General features: G+C 47.0%; 1 protein-coding gene across 1 annotated transcript; it reads left to right on the top strand.

Moving 5' to 3' along the window:
- The first annotated feature begins 4,357 nt into the window (after positions 1 to 4,357).
- LOC112884014 (polyol transporter 5-like) lies at positions 4,358 to 6,293 on the top strand. The gene is made up of 3 exons (XM_025949305.1): positions 4,358 to 4,500; positions 4,602 to 4,948; positions 5,040 to 6,293. Exons 1-3 carry the CDS (start codon positions 4,368 to 4,370, stop codon positions 6,000 to 6,002), a joined length of 1,443 nt encoding a protein of 480 aa, XP_025805090.1. The 5' UTR covers positions 4,358 to 4,367; the 3' UTR covers positions 6,003 to 6,293.
- The last annotated feature ends 7,522 nt before the right edge of the window (positions 6,294 to 13,815 follow it).

Here is a 13,815-nt window from a genome sequence, read left to right as displayed (position 1 = left end):
AAAGTTCAGTTCATACTCTCGGACTATCATAAAAATCCGATTTTCATCTTTCAACTATAAAATTAAATAACGGAGGTCATCCAACTATCAAAATTGGATACATTTTTCCCTTTAAGTGGTTTTGAAGGTAGTTGTGTATTTTTTAAACAAATTAAAAAATTCTAGTTGGATCTAAAAAATCAAAACTAATTCATTCCCAATCAAAAAAATATGAAACTAGTACCAAAATTTTTATAAAAATATTAGCAATCTATTTTTGCTCTATTTTAATCTTATTTATTTAAAAATATAGGCATAAATATAAGCAAATAAATGCTAGGAACATGGAAAAATTGAATCCAAAAAATTAACAAGTAGAATGCCAATAGATAGGTTAGATTTTTAGAAAAATGATGGCACCCCGTATTTTTTATTTAAAATGAATTACTTATAAATTTTTAGTTTAGATTCAAATATTTTTAGTTTTCATAAAATAACAAACCATCTTTGAAACCACCTAAAAGGCCATATTTTTGCGATTTCAGCAGCTGGATGGTCTCCGTTATCCAGTTTTGTAGTTGAAGGTTGAAAATCGGACTTTGTTAATAATTCTGGGCCGTAAAGTGAACTTTTACCTTTAATACATCACCTCCATATATGCATCCATCTCGTTCCAAGCATCTGGATCATCACCCATTGGCTTTCATTTCAATTGGATCCATACAAGCGTAGGACAAAGGCTTTTGGAGCAACAAGAACGAACAGGCCAACATCACCGCTAACAATCTTTTCTGCTGCCACAAAGTTGGACCACTGCACCCACCATGGAACTGTATCATATCCTTCCATTGGCAAACTCAAATGCCACCTTCTTCAAATGCTTCAGAGAACGCCCTTGGGCATTCCTGCCACATAATGTTCCACGATAATGGTTGATGCAATGTAAAGATGCAAAAAAAAAGAACTGTAAGAATAAAGTATTCAGCATCCAAAGCAGAACAATGGGTGTGGTTCAATTTGTTTGTCTAACTTACTGTTGATCGAAAAGTTATGCACCAGATTTTGCTGCTAGAACATGCTGAGACTGAAAAAGAATGTACATCTGTATGTTTACATTAAGATGAGTTATACTTAGGTTAATTGTTGTGTATTGGGGAAAACTATTTAAATTATACAAAAAATAATAAACATGCATTCCATGTGAAACTAATCACTCGCAAAGTAATGTACTCTCCACAAAAAATGCATATGCACATGTTAATCCATTTTCTTAGTGCAATGATACCATTCTTGCCTTGTGTTATTACTGCTTAAATAATTCCTAAAGAAGATAATAAAACAGTAATTGGACTAAGTCCACCTGTTAAAATCATCTAAAGTCCTTGCCTACAGAATAGAAATATTTCTTATCATTTTACATATCTTTTTATTATGAACAAATAAATCATTTCACAATTTTAAAAGAATAAAAAACAGCAAGCTGATTTTCTGGGCAGGTCTCACTAAAATGCTAATAACGTTAACAAGTGATTATTAACCTTTCTGGGCAGCTCCTCAAAAAGAGCAAGCTAAAGCCCGAAGCATAATCCCTACTTTCAAAACTATGCAATTGTTTTTTAATGCATTAAGTTTTATAGGAACTGCTAGAGTAATTGAATATCCAGAGAGTACATTTTCAGCATGGTCTCGCGGTCCATAATTTGACCATAACATTTTTGCACCGCATTCTGATTTTGGTCTGTATGTGAAGCTTGAGAAGAGCTCTTCATGTTTCTATCAAAATCAGGCCAATTTGAGCAAAAATAGTTTTACGGGATAAGTCCAATTATTCATTCCTCCCTTATATCTCATGCTTGGTTGATTTCTATTCCTTCATGTCTTGGTTCTTTTTTTTTTCCCTTTTATTATGTTTTTAACACATCCTTTTGTGGCGTTTGCTCAGACAGGATATTATTTGCACCCACAGGGCCATACACCAATATATACTGGCAAACAATTTTAGTTCCATTGATTATGTTATCATTAATCGTCAAAATCAAACGCTTCTTCGAGTCATCGATTATTCAGTGATACATACAACACAGCTCGGAACACATGCTAGGGAAGATCACATATGAAATCCTTCCTTGATTGATTGATCCAACGGCTGGCGCTCCCGATGGCAGACTGGTCACTGGGTGCCGCCAATAGATCAAAATGTCAGCATCATGAACGCCACGTTTTGTGCGCTAGCAGTTTTGCAAAATTTCAAGCTCCTGTCGTCCATCCAACAAACATCTCGTCTGGACCCTATGTTCTTCGCCGCCACAAGGGCTCGGATGCACAACCCAACATCCAACAATGTTATCCCAGTACAATTAAAAAAAGAAAGAAGAACTCTGATGGCTCTCCTGCAGTGAGGTTCGTAATTTTGTACATCTTGCTCCAAAATACCCAAGATACGCTTGGACGACAAATTATCCATGGCTGCTGCATGCGCAACAAAAAAAAAAGAAGTTAAATGGCTCGCAAATATTGTTCTTGTTTTTCTAGTTTCATTTTCTTCAAATATATACTACTGCGGTATCATGGTAATAATGTTGTTGCAGTTAGTTGGACGTAGAGTCCTTTTGTACATCAGTGCACATGCTCACAGCTCACTGTGCCCAGAGGCAAGAGATCACCATCATGTTCTAAAGAGATTATCTCCATTTTCTAAGGTGTACTTCCACATCGGTGTCCGCTACAGTTAGTCATCATAGGCTGCTGTAGTTTCCAAAACTCTAGCTGGTATAAAACCGTGTCGATCTTGTCAACCGCAATAACCAACTGCAGCTCACTAACTTAACTGGACCCTAGCTGGTCCAACTAAGACTCAATTATCATCAGTAAGATGCGTTCGTTTTGTACACAACATGTCTTTTTTCTACTCCCTCCGTCCTAAACTCAAATTATTAGTTGTTTTAACTTTTTTACGTACATAAATTTTACTATATAACTAGACATAATGTATATCTAGATGCATAGCAAAGACTATGTATCTAGAAATGCACTAATAATTTGAGACGGATGGAGTACAAGATATATTTATCAATTGCCAAATACAATACACACTGCTGCACGTGTTCTGCTGTTGATGACAACGAAGCTAAGCACATGTATAGGCCTCTGTAACATCAGCGTCAATGATTCATCCACGAGTGCCCGGCGACGAGCCATCATGCTATCTTGTGGTTTAGATCTTGGTAGGTTTGGACTTTGCAACATGCATAAAGATTATTGTATCCAAGTACATGAGAAAATTGAAGTTCTTGACCGCGACCCTATTTGAAAACAAACCGGTAAACCAAAAAAAAAAAGCTATATACATAGGAACAGCACAAGCGCAGTCACCATCATTAACTACACTTGCACAACTTGCAGCTAATACTGACAAAGTATGAGGAAAAGCAATGATCAATCGACGCTTAAAGTGAGAAATTGTATCCACCCACAGCAGAAACAAAACTATAGGCTTTCGGGGGATAATACGGAGATCATGTACCCTCGACGGTTTATGAGGTGTTTGGTTTGAAAAATAGAGTGGTTGGTCATCACCTTCTCTTTCACTGGTATTTTTGTTTGGTTTAGAAAATAAAATAAAAATGAGTTGATTCATTACTAGATGTGGTAATTGATCAATTTATTTTTATTTCCTAAACTAAATCATCGGCACCTTATAGCTCGCAACCACAACCGTCCAACCTACCCTACCACTATTTACCTTGCCTTTGAGAGGTTGCAGACCTCTAGCGAATACCTTTTCTTCCATGGAACACACATCCGCAAATATACGCATGCACAATTGGTCTCTATAAACACGTGCACGCTACTCCTACAAAAATGTTTAAGAGCATGAGCGGTAGATCTAGAAATTGATAAAATCATCACAGCGGTCTTGATACAAGTACATGGCGCATATCATCAAAAGAGTATTATTGCTTGTTTCTATAATAAATTTAGAAAAATAAGAACATCATATTTAGTTGAGAACTCCAACTTAAATGGATAGATCCTACCTAAAAAACTAACCAACAATGCTTGGCAACTCTAATCGAAGCCTCGCTTCAGAGCCCCCACGACCTAACCTCGCTGCACCCTTGCCGGAGCTAAGGAAGATGACCGGAGCTTCGATCACCGTGCAAATCAAACCACAGAAAAAAAAATTGGGACGCCAAGGAGCAACGAAACACTCGTTTCTTGATTCGTTTGATATGCCACCCTGTCATACCCCACGCCACGTCCCCACTTGCCGGTTGACGCGTGGCCCCTGCTCCGCCACGTCGACCGCGATCCACCCATACCACACTGCTAGATATTTAAGCAGTTAAACTGGACCAGCACGTTATCCTTGCCAAGACCGAGAAGCCATGGCGCACCAGCCGGACGCCGAGGCGCCCCTGCTCGGCAAGCCCGACGCCGCCTCCCCGCCGGCGAGGCGCAACAAGTACCCCTTCTTCTGCGCCGTGCTCGCCTCCATGACCTCCGTCCTCATGGGCTACAGTACGCATCGCCGCCTACACTAGTATCTCAATCTCTGCATATATGTATCTTTGTATCTCCTCCGTGTGCTGAAAATTGCGCCGCCATTCCGCGGGCGGCAGACGTGGCGGTGATGAGCGGCGCGCAGATCTTCATGGCGGAGGACCTGGGCATCAGCGACGCGCAGGTGGAGGTGCTCTCGGGCGTCATCAACATCTACTCGCTCGTCGGCGCGCTGCTGGCGGGGTGGACCTCCGACCGCCTTGGCCGGCGCCTCACCATCGTGCTCGCCAACGTCTTCTTCCTCGCCGGCCCGCTCGCCATGGCGCTCGCGGGAGGGTACGCCGCGCTCATGGTGGGCCGCTTCATCGCCGGCGTGGGCTCCGGGTACGCGCTCGTCATCGCGCCCGTCTACGCCGCCGAGATCGCGCCCGCGTCGTCCCGCGGCCTCCTCACCTCGCTTCCTGAGGTGGCTAAATTGAACAGATTATTTGTGCAATTAGGATTCGATTTGAGAGCAATTTGAATGTTTTTTTGGTAATGTTGCTTGGTTCTTGAAGATCTTTATCAACACCGGCGTGATGCTGAGCTATGTTTCCAACCTGGCCTTCTCGGGGCTGCCCGTGCACCTCTCGTGGCGGATGATGTTCGCGGCGGGGGTGGTGCCCACGGTGTTCCTGGCGGCCGGCGTGCTCACCATGCCGGAGTCGCCGCGGTGGCTCGCCATGAAAGGCAGGGTCGCCGAGGCGAAGGCCGTGCTCGACAAGACGTCGGACACGCCCGCCGAGGCCGAGCAGCGGCTGCTGGAGATCGAGGCCGTCGTCAGCAGCGGCGGCCGGAGCAGCGAAGGCGGCGGCGGCGCGTGGAAGGAGGTGGCCACCAGGGCCGGGGTCCGCCGCGTGCTGGCCATCGTGCTCACGCTGCAGTTCTTCCAGCAGTCGTCGGGCATCGACTCGGTGGTGCTGTACGGCCCGCGCGTGCTGGCCATGGCCGGGGTCACCTCCAACACCCTGCTCCTGAGCCTGAACGTCCTCTTCGGCGTCGCCAAGGCCGGCTCCATCCTCATCGCCATGGCGCTCGCCGACCGCGTCGGCCGCCGGCCCCTCCTCCTCGCGAGCACGGGCGGCATGACGGCGTCCCTGCTGGTCCTGGGTTCCCTGTTCGCGGCGTTCGCGGGCGCCAAGGACGACGCCGCGGTGGCCGCGGTGAGCGTCGCCGCCGTGGTGGCGTTCGTGGTGGCCTTCTCCGTCGGGCTCGGGCCGCTGGCCTGGGTGTACAGCTCCGAGATCCTGCCGCTCCGGCTGCGGGGGCAGGGCGCCGGGCTCGGCACCGCCATGAACCGGGTCATGAGCGGCGTGGTCACCATGACCTTCATCTCGCTCTACCAGGCCATCAGCATGGCCGGCGCGTTCTACCTCTACTCCGCCGTCGCCGCGGCCTCGTTCGTGTTCGTCTACGCGTGCCTGCCGGAGACCAGGGGCCGGAGCCTCGAGGACATGGAGGAGCTCTTCCACACCAAGTGATTCGTGTGATCTGACCGAACCATCAATTCGATTCGGTTGGTGCATATAGACGGGTGAAAAAAAAATGAAATCGCAATGTGCTCTGCCTTTTTCTGCAGATGATGTGTCCCTTTGCTTCTGAATATCAGGCATTTTTACGCCTGTTTGAAACGCAGAAGTTCCGTGTAGTTCATAGTTGTGCAATCAGAAAATGGTAGACATTTAGACTATGGTTTCTTGTAGGAGATAATCAGAGGTAATTAATTTGTTCGGTACAAACTATCACAAGAATTATGGGATTTCATGATAGAAGGCTGAGATTGATCTCCATTAAGCCTACTACACACCACTTTATATCAGAAAAGTTCATGCGGAGGATAGCATGTCTGAACTCTGAACTTTTCTGAACGATTTGGTGCTTTGGCTACTCTTGCTTATCTTAATCAGGGCCGGCTCTATCTTAAAAAATATCTAGATAAACATCATTTGAATAATCTTGATAAAAAAATTCAACCGTAGTACAATATTTTGGTAGTAAGCAATGGAGAATGGAACTAATTATCACTCTCACTTATGGACTGCTGATTGAAAGAAAAGTGAAAAGATTCCGTGAGCCTCCTAAATGCTGATCATCTCATCCAGGGCAAGGCCGCAGCCCGCAGGGCTAGAGCGTTCATGGCCTCGTGGGCACCAGGCACGGGAGCACGGCGTGGTCTCCTTGCCGGTGACCGGTCTGTCTGGTCAGAGCACGGACGACGACGAACGCCCGCGGCACGGCAGCAGGCAGGCAGGCAGGCAGCGGCAACAATGGCCAATCGATTCGCTGTTTTGTTTGATCGACGATCATTTTCTTGCGACTCTGTGCTCTGTCCAGCTTGGTTGGCAACGCCGGCACTGCATACATATCTGCGGCTGGCCCGCCCTCAGGTCGCCTAGGCCCAGAGCCGGGCCTGATCTTAGGCGATGTTTACAAGATGATCATTTTGATTCTAAACTTGCCTTAAATGACCAAATACCATTTTCATGCTCTGAAATATGATCAACCTTCTCTAGTATCTTCGTCCCCAATTTTTCTGTGTGGGAGCTGTGTCCCTGCTGCTGCTGCTGCTGCTTTGCAAAATATATCCTCCATAATCACTCTTGGGCCGGGCCAAGGCCCATAAAAGAGATAGGTCCAGGATGGGCCACAGTGGGTTCGAGCACTAATGAATAGTGGAGGAGCTTCTTAGCCGGAGCAGGAGCTAAATAAGCAGGCACAATGGAGCATCGCACCGAAATTCACACGGTGAATGAAGTTTTTTTTAAAAAAAAGAGACACTTTAGCTTATGATGAACTTTGGTGCATCAACGAAGATCGGCAGAAGATGGCCAAGATACGTTAAGTGCGGCTTGTGACTAAACACTTATAAACCTATATGCACACCCACTTTTTATGAAATGCGCGTATACAAACACTACTTGTCTACTATAAGTACGTTTACCTCTAACTTTGCCTACCACTGAAAGAATACCAAGCGGTATGCTTGAGATTTCGCACGCGGCGGAGAAAGGCATGGTATAAGGCAAGTTGCAGCTTTATTATTTGAAAAGGAAAAGAAAACAGAAAGGTATGATGCAGTTTTCTGCTGTGATCTATATTTACTTGTATTCTCAGGATAGAATAGAGAGACAAGAGGACCGATCCGCACATGTTCGTTCGCATGGGTGGAGTGCTCATTTCTCAATGCTTTCTTTAGCCGCCCGAATATACTAGTACTTCCTCCATTCTAAACTATAGATTTATTTTAACAAATCTAGATCTATAGATTTTATTATGTATTAGATTGTCAAATCCTAAAATATTTAATTTTAGAATGTGAGTATCTTTATAATGTGTTCATCCATCTTCAGAATTTTTTCAGAATTTTTGTGGCAAATATTCTCATTTTTCTATAGCTAAATCTATTTATTGGAAGATTAAAATATATATCTAGACTTTTCTAGCTTTATTTTAAGCTAGAAAATATATTCTCAAAAAATAAAATCCTTTTCCTTTTCTTCTTAGGATGGATTCAACTCGTTTTTGGCCAATCCATCCTAAGCTCTGGAAATGTGCCACGCAAGCTTAAGCTCGGCCACCGCCACAATCTTGTCATCCATCGCTTTCCATCGACAAAAGCTAGCAAACCCCATATTTTCCTTTTTCTTTCTATTCTAGAGTTTAATTGCTCGTTGAAGTTAGCCGACAACCTCTCACCGTCGATCGCTTTCTTTCAGCGAGTTGATGTTGTCTAGAAGCTTTTCCTTGAGGTGGGGAAGCTCCCAAAATCATTTTCCCTTTCTTTATTTTCCTCACTTTCTTTTCCTCATTATATAGTTCCCAGTTTCTCATCCTTCTTGGACCAATCTTTTATATCACCATCCTTCCTTTTTACTCTGTCGTATCTGACTCCCTAAAATATCCATTCGAGTTTCCCATCATCTAATTCTTCTCCCTAATCAAATCACGCTCGAAACAAAGCCGTAGCTCGACTTCGATGTTTTCCGATGATGGTCCAATGTCGTAACCGTTAGCTCTGGCGACCTACGTCGCTGCTGCATGACCCTAGACTGACTCGCCAATACCCTGATTCGACCCAGTTCGGCCACCACCATCCCCATCTTCTCTTTTCCTTCCTCGACACGGCAGCTATATCATGCCAAACTTAGCTTTTCTGTGCGTGCGTGCTAAGATTCGTTAATCGAGTCCGATCTAGCCACACATGCCCGACCTCATCGTATTCTTGTATGTCACCTGCAGGCCGATTGTCACGTGCCGTTTTGGTTTCAGTCGAGACTGGATGGCCCACAATGCTATCCTCTGTGTGTGCATCACGCAAGCCCGGCAATCTACACCGTATAAAAAGTTTTAGCGTGCCCGATCCATCTTTTGTTGGTGCCATCGAACGACCCGTTCAATTTCCGCGAGCTTGTTTCTCTTGTCACCCTCACCTAAATCTCTTGTCGGCCCTCACCTAAATCTATTTCGTCCCACAATTGAACTTGCTCGGCTATTCTAATCCCGACATGAAGCCGTTTCCTCCCTCTTTTCCCTCTACTGTCCTTGCTTTTTCTCATTGAATTGTAGGACCCACTGATCAGCCCCATCTTGTTTCTCCCTCGGACAACCTGGATTGAAACAGAGCCCAAACCTTACATGCCACCGTCCTGGGTATGCACAGCTCGCCACCCTTGATGACCTTGCCCAATAAAAAGCGCCGAAACCCTAGGCCCCACACACGACCCTACTTTGTTGTGTTCCCTACTACGCTGCCCCTCCTGCTCGTGAGCCCTCGCGCCCTCCTGCATGCCTGTCTCACGCAGTGATGCTGCCGTGGGAGCACAGCAGCAACCGCGCACCCTTGCCTCGCGCTTCCCGCTTGCTCGCCCCTCCCCGTCATCTCCTGCCACGCGCCCTCACCCTCACCCTTAGCGTCATAGCACCGCCAGTAGAGGAGCGCCCCTGCTGGGAACATAACCGGTTGCCGCCTCCTTGAGCGCCCCAAGGGCGAGTGCCCTCGGTCCCGCGTCCCCCTGCATCGCCCTTGCAGCTGCCCCCCCTCCTTCTCAGCTCCCGCAGAGCCACTGTCGCTCCCCTTCACCGCCATTTGCTCGTGCTCCCTCTCGCACCTACGGCGTGCAGTGCGCCGCCTCCTCCTTGCCGGCTAGATTCCGGACGCCAAGGTGAGTCCCCGCCGCTGGTAAGCCCCAAAACGGAACGCCCTCGATTTCCTCTTTCTTTTTTCCTACTTCCCAGAGCCTATCGTGCCCTAAATCACCGGGAATCCAGCGAACAGTGGCCGCTGGGCACCATGGGAGGCTGTTGCTCGAGTTCTTATAATCTAGCCCCTGAAAGATTCTTTAATTTTCGTAGATTTGTTTGTGTCTTGCGATTTCTGTAGAAAACCTTGCGATTTCTGCAGCAAACCCGCTAGTAGATTGGATCTTTTAAGTCCAGCCCAACCACAACCGTTTTCAGATCTAACCCTACACTTTGACCTTTTCACGGGTACAGTTTTCTATGTCTTTCAAAAATCAGCAGTTAGTCCTTGTAGTCTATAGTTTATCGCAAGTAGGTCCCTGCAACATTGTTTCGTTCGTAGTTTTCGCGTTTTAGATCCGTTTCGACCCGTTCTGGTTGCGTTAGTGAAAGGATCGATGGACCAAGAGGGGGGGTGAATTGGGCCTTTTTCAATTTCTAAAACAAGATAAAACAACCTTAATCTATGCAAGAACTAGAAAGGCTCCAATTCACCAACCGGATAACTAAACAACCTACACAAGCTAGTTAAGATGAAAAGAGATAAAGCCTAGCAAGGTAGATCTAACTAGTGATTCCTAAGTCAAGCACATGAAAGAATTGCATGAAAGATAATGCTTGAAATAAGTAAAGTGGACAAGGGACAACCGGATTTTTTCCCGTGGTATCGATGTGTTGGCACACACCCCTAATCCACGTTGTGACACTCACAAAGAGTATTGTCACCTCCCAAGTCACCAAGACAAGGGCGCTCACTAAGAGTCTCCGTTCACCATCCCGGTGTGGTGGAGATCAAGCCACGTACAAATCTCTTCTCCGGGCTTCCACAATCCTTGGCAAGCTCCGCGAGAATCACCTCGATCACCAAGATCCCCTAGGTGATGCCAATCACCAAGAGTAACAAGCTAAGGCTTTCACTTGAGCAAGAACCAATCACAAAGAATGGATGCACACAAGCTTCTCTCTACTCAAGTCCTTAATCTTGCTTCTTGAATGATTGAATGATCAAGTGTATGAAATGTTGAAGCTAAAGGTGGCTCTTGACTATAGTATGTGTGTTTGGATGTTGCCTGGTGTCAAGAGTGGTAGAATGACCCATTGGAGGGGTATATATAGGCAGCTCACACGAATAGAGCCGTTGGAGAAAAAGCTGCCAGAAAAACTGCGTAGCGCCGGTTAATCCGACGTCCCTCCAGTAGTCATCGTCGGTTTGACCGGTGAATGTAAACTGCCACTTCTGAAAACTAGCCGTTACAGCTTGGGCAGTTTAACCGTCGTTGCATCGGTTTAACCGGTGAGTGTAATCATCCATTGATCAACAGAAATACCAAGTCACTGGACAACTGCACCGACGTCCAATTTCAAATAGCGTCGGTTTAACCGGTGAGTCTATTGTCCACTGATCAACTGAAAACCGAGTCTCTGGACAACTGCACCGACGTCCAATTTCAAATAACGTCGGTTTAAACCGGTGTATTGACTTGTCCAGACTGCTGACCTCGTTTAACCGACGTATAGAAAACTTGACGTCGGTTAAACCGGTGATAAGGATTTTTCTGATTTTGCCTTTTCTGACTTGAGTCTTGAATGAAATCCAAATATTCTTGAGATATAAGTTGAGAACCACTTATTTGAGCTTCTAGAAACCTGAGTGACCATTGTGTGCATCCATTTTCAAATGACCATGTCCATGCTCAAGTTACTAAGCCTAAACCCCTCTTAATAGTGCGATCACTACAAAACTATAAAACCTATACTAACCTAAGTGTCCTTCTCAACCTTATGACACTTAGGACTAGAAAGATCCTTAGTCTTGACACATTATAGAGTTGAATGCTGAGATCGCCTTTTTGAATAACGAAAATTAGGGCCCTTTTGACATATAACCAAATGAGCAATAATGATCTATAAAGCTGCACAAACTCATTAGTCACAATAATGGTTGTCATTAATCACCGAAACATACCTTAAGGGCCTAGATGCTTACAATCTCCCCCTTTTTGTGATTGATGACAACACAGACATACATAACGAGAGAGCGAGAAAGATATGGCAGATAAACACAGGCAAAACTCGGAAGAAAGGAACCAAAGTGCTCAAAGGCTCAAACGAAATCCATAATATGTCTCAAAAGCTCAGCATGCTCAAATGACAAATTACATATCCATGAACTAAAACCAAATATAAGGACAATATATAATACAATAAGAGACAACAAAGTCCTGATCGAGCTCTCTCTAAAGCTACCCTCCCCCTGACTCCCTCTCCCCCTTTGGCATCAAAGCACAAAAAAGGCTAGCTACTGATCCGGTGCCGCGGGACGGCGAGCTAGCGATCCGGGTCATCGTCGTCGTCGTCGTCGTCAGACGGTGGATCCTCAGTGACTGACGGTAGCTGCTGATCTGAAGGGCCTGCTGGTGCTGAGCTGACCGGAGGTGTAGCTGTCGTCGAGGCTGTCGTCGAGGCCCTGGTGCTAGCACTGCTGGGAGAGGGTCCTGGAAGTAGTAGCCGGCTCAGCAGAAGATGTGTCAACATCTGAAGTAGTGAGTGCTGATGCTGCCGGCTGTGTCGACTGCTGAAGTAAGGACACCTCTCCGCCTCCCCCTGAAGGTAGTGGCTGTGGTACTGGGGAGGCCAACTGACTGCACTGCAGAGGGTGACTCCTGGAAGAGTGAGGTCGCAGGCAGAGGAGAGAAGAGAGGACGACTCGCAGACCCAAGAAGTGCTGATAATGAGAACATAATCTTTGGGGTCGCGGAGGAAGCTGGAGCAGTGGAGGCCGGAGCTGGTGTAACTGCAAGTGGTGGTGCTCCGGCGCCCTGAAGGCCTGACTGTCCTGGCTGCTGAGGGGCGAGTCCGGTGTGAGAATATAGCTGTGAAATCATCCCGAACATCGCCATCATGCCCTGCTGCATCTGCTGAACTGAGCGTCCGTCCTCTGAGAGACTCTGTCAATAAGGCCGACGAAACGCTCCTCTGTAGCAGCTCGCTCTCGGGCGCCTCCCTCTGAATCTGTGCAAGCTGGGCCTCATGGGCTCTCCTGGCCTCCTCCTGAGCAAGGTGGTCCTCTCTCTGCTGTGTCACCAGCTGCTGTAGAAGTGCGGTGAGCTCAGACGGCTGAGACACCTGTGACTCTGAAACTGTAGTAGCAGCAGCTGACACTGGAGCTGGCTCTCCGGAACCTCCTGCCTCATGATCATGACTAGCTGGGGCTGGTGCAGGGAAGTACTCCTCATCCTCGGAGGAGTCTGACTCTAGGTCTGACCAATGAATCTCATCATCTCCTCCGGGAAGCTGTGCCTCTGCGGCAAGCAGTGCCTCATCCTCCTGGGCCACTCGGCCTGTACCTCGGGTGACAGCCGTGCCATGGCAGCACGATCGGCCTGTCTCCCTCTCCTCCTGTCAGAGGGTGCTGTCGGCCGGTAGACGGGGAACCAGGGAACCTCGTCCTGTCTGTAGACAGCACTGATGGGTGACTCAGCTGCACAATCATGGAGCAAATAAAACTGATCCAGTGAGCATATGGGAACTGACGCACGACTCCCATCCCATCAGTGATGACATCCTCAATCTCTGCCAGAATAAAATCAACAATATCGAACGGCTCGTGAGTGAGGATGTGAAGTAGTAGCAGCTGCTGCAGACCAGTGAACCCTCTGGGTAGCCACTCCTCGGGAGCAAAGTCCTCCGGAGTGCCATGTGAACTGCGTAAGCCTCTGGGGTCAGTAGGCTGGGAACTCTGGCGTAGGAGGCCGGGAAGGGCTGGCGGAAACACTGAGAGATCGCCTCGTGTGAAGGTGCTATTCCGCCAATCATGGCTCTGCGCGGTGGATCTGCATCACCATATACCATCTCGTGCAGGGAGACGTCAACCAAGTCAACTCCTAGAATCCCTGCGAGTGTCGCTCTGGACAAACCAAACACCTGCCCCCCAAACATGAAGTGAACTGCTCTGCGCTCTGGGGCAATCCAAGCTGTGGCGTAGAAAACTCTGACCCAGTCCTCAATATATCTGTTCCTCTCAATCGAGAGCAACCTGGGCAGACCTCTGAAGTG

Source organism: Panicum hallii, chromosome 3, assembly GCF_002211085.1.
Source record: "Panicum hallii strain FIL2 chromosome 3, PHallii_v3.1, whole genome shotgun sequence".
Lineage (NCBI taxonomy): Eukaryota > Viridiplantae > Streptophyta > Magnoliopsida > Poales > Poaceae > Panicum > Panicum hallii.
The sequence above is the reverse complement of the archived record's forward strand: the minus strand, read 5'-3'. Positions and strand labels throughout refer to the sequence as shown.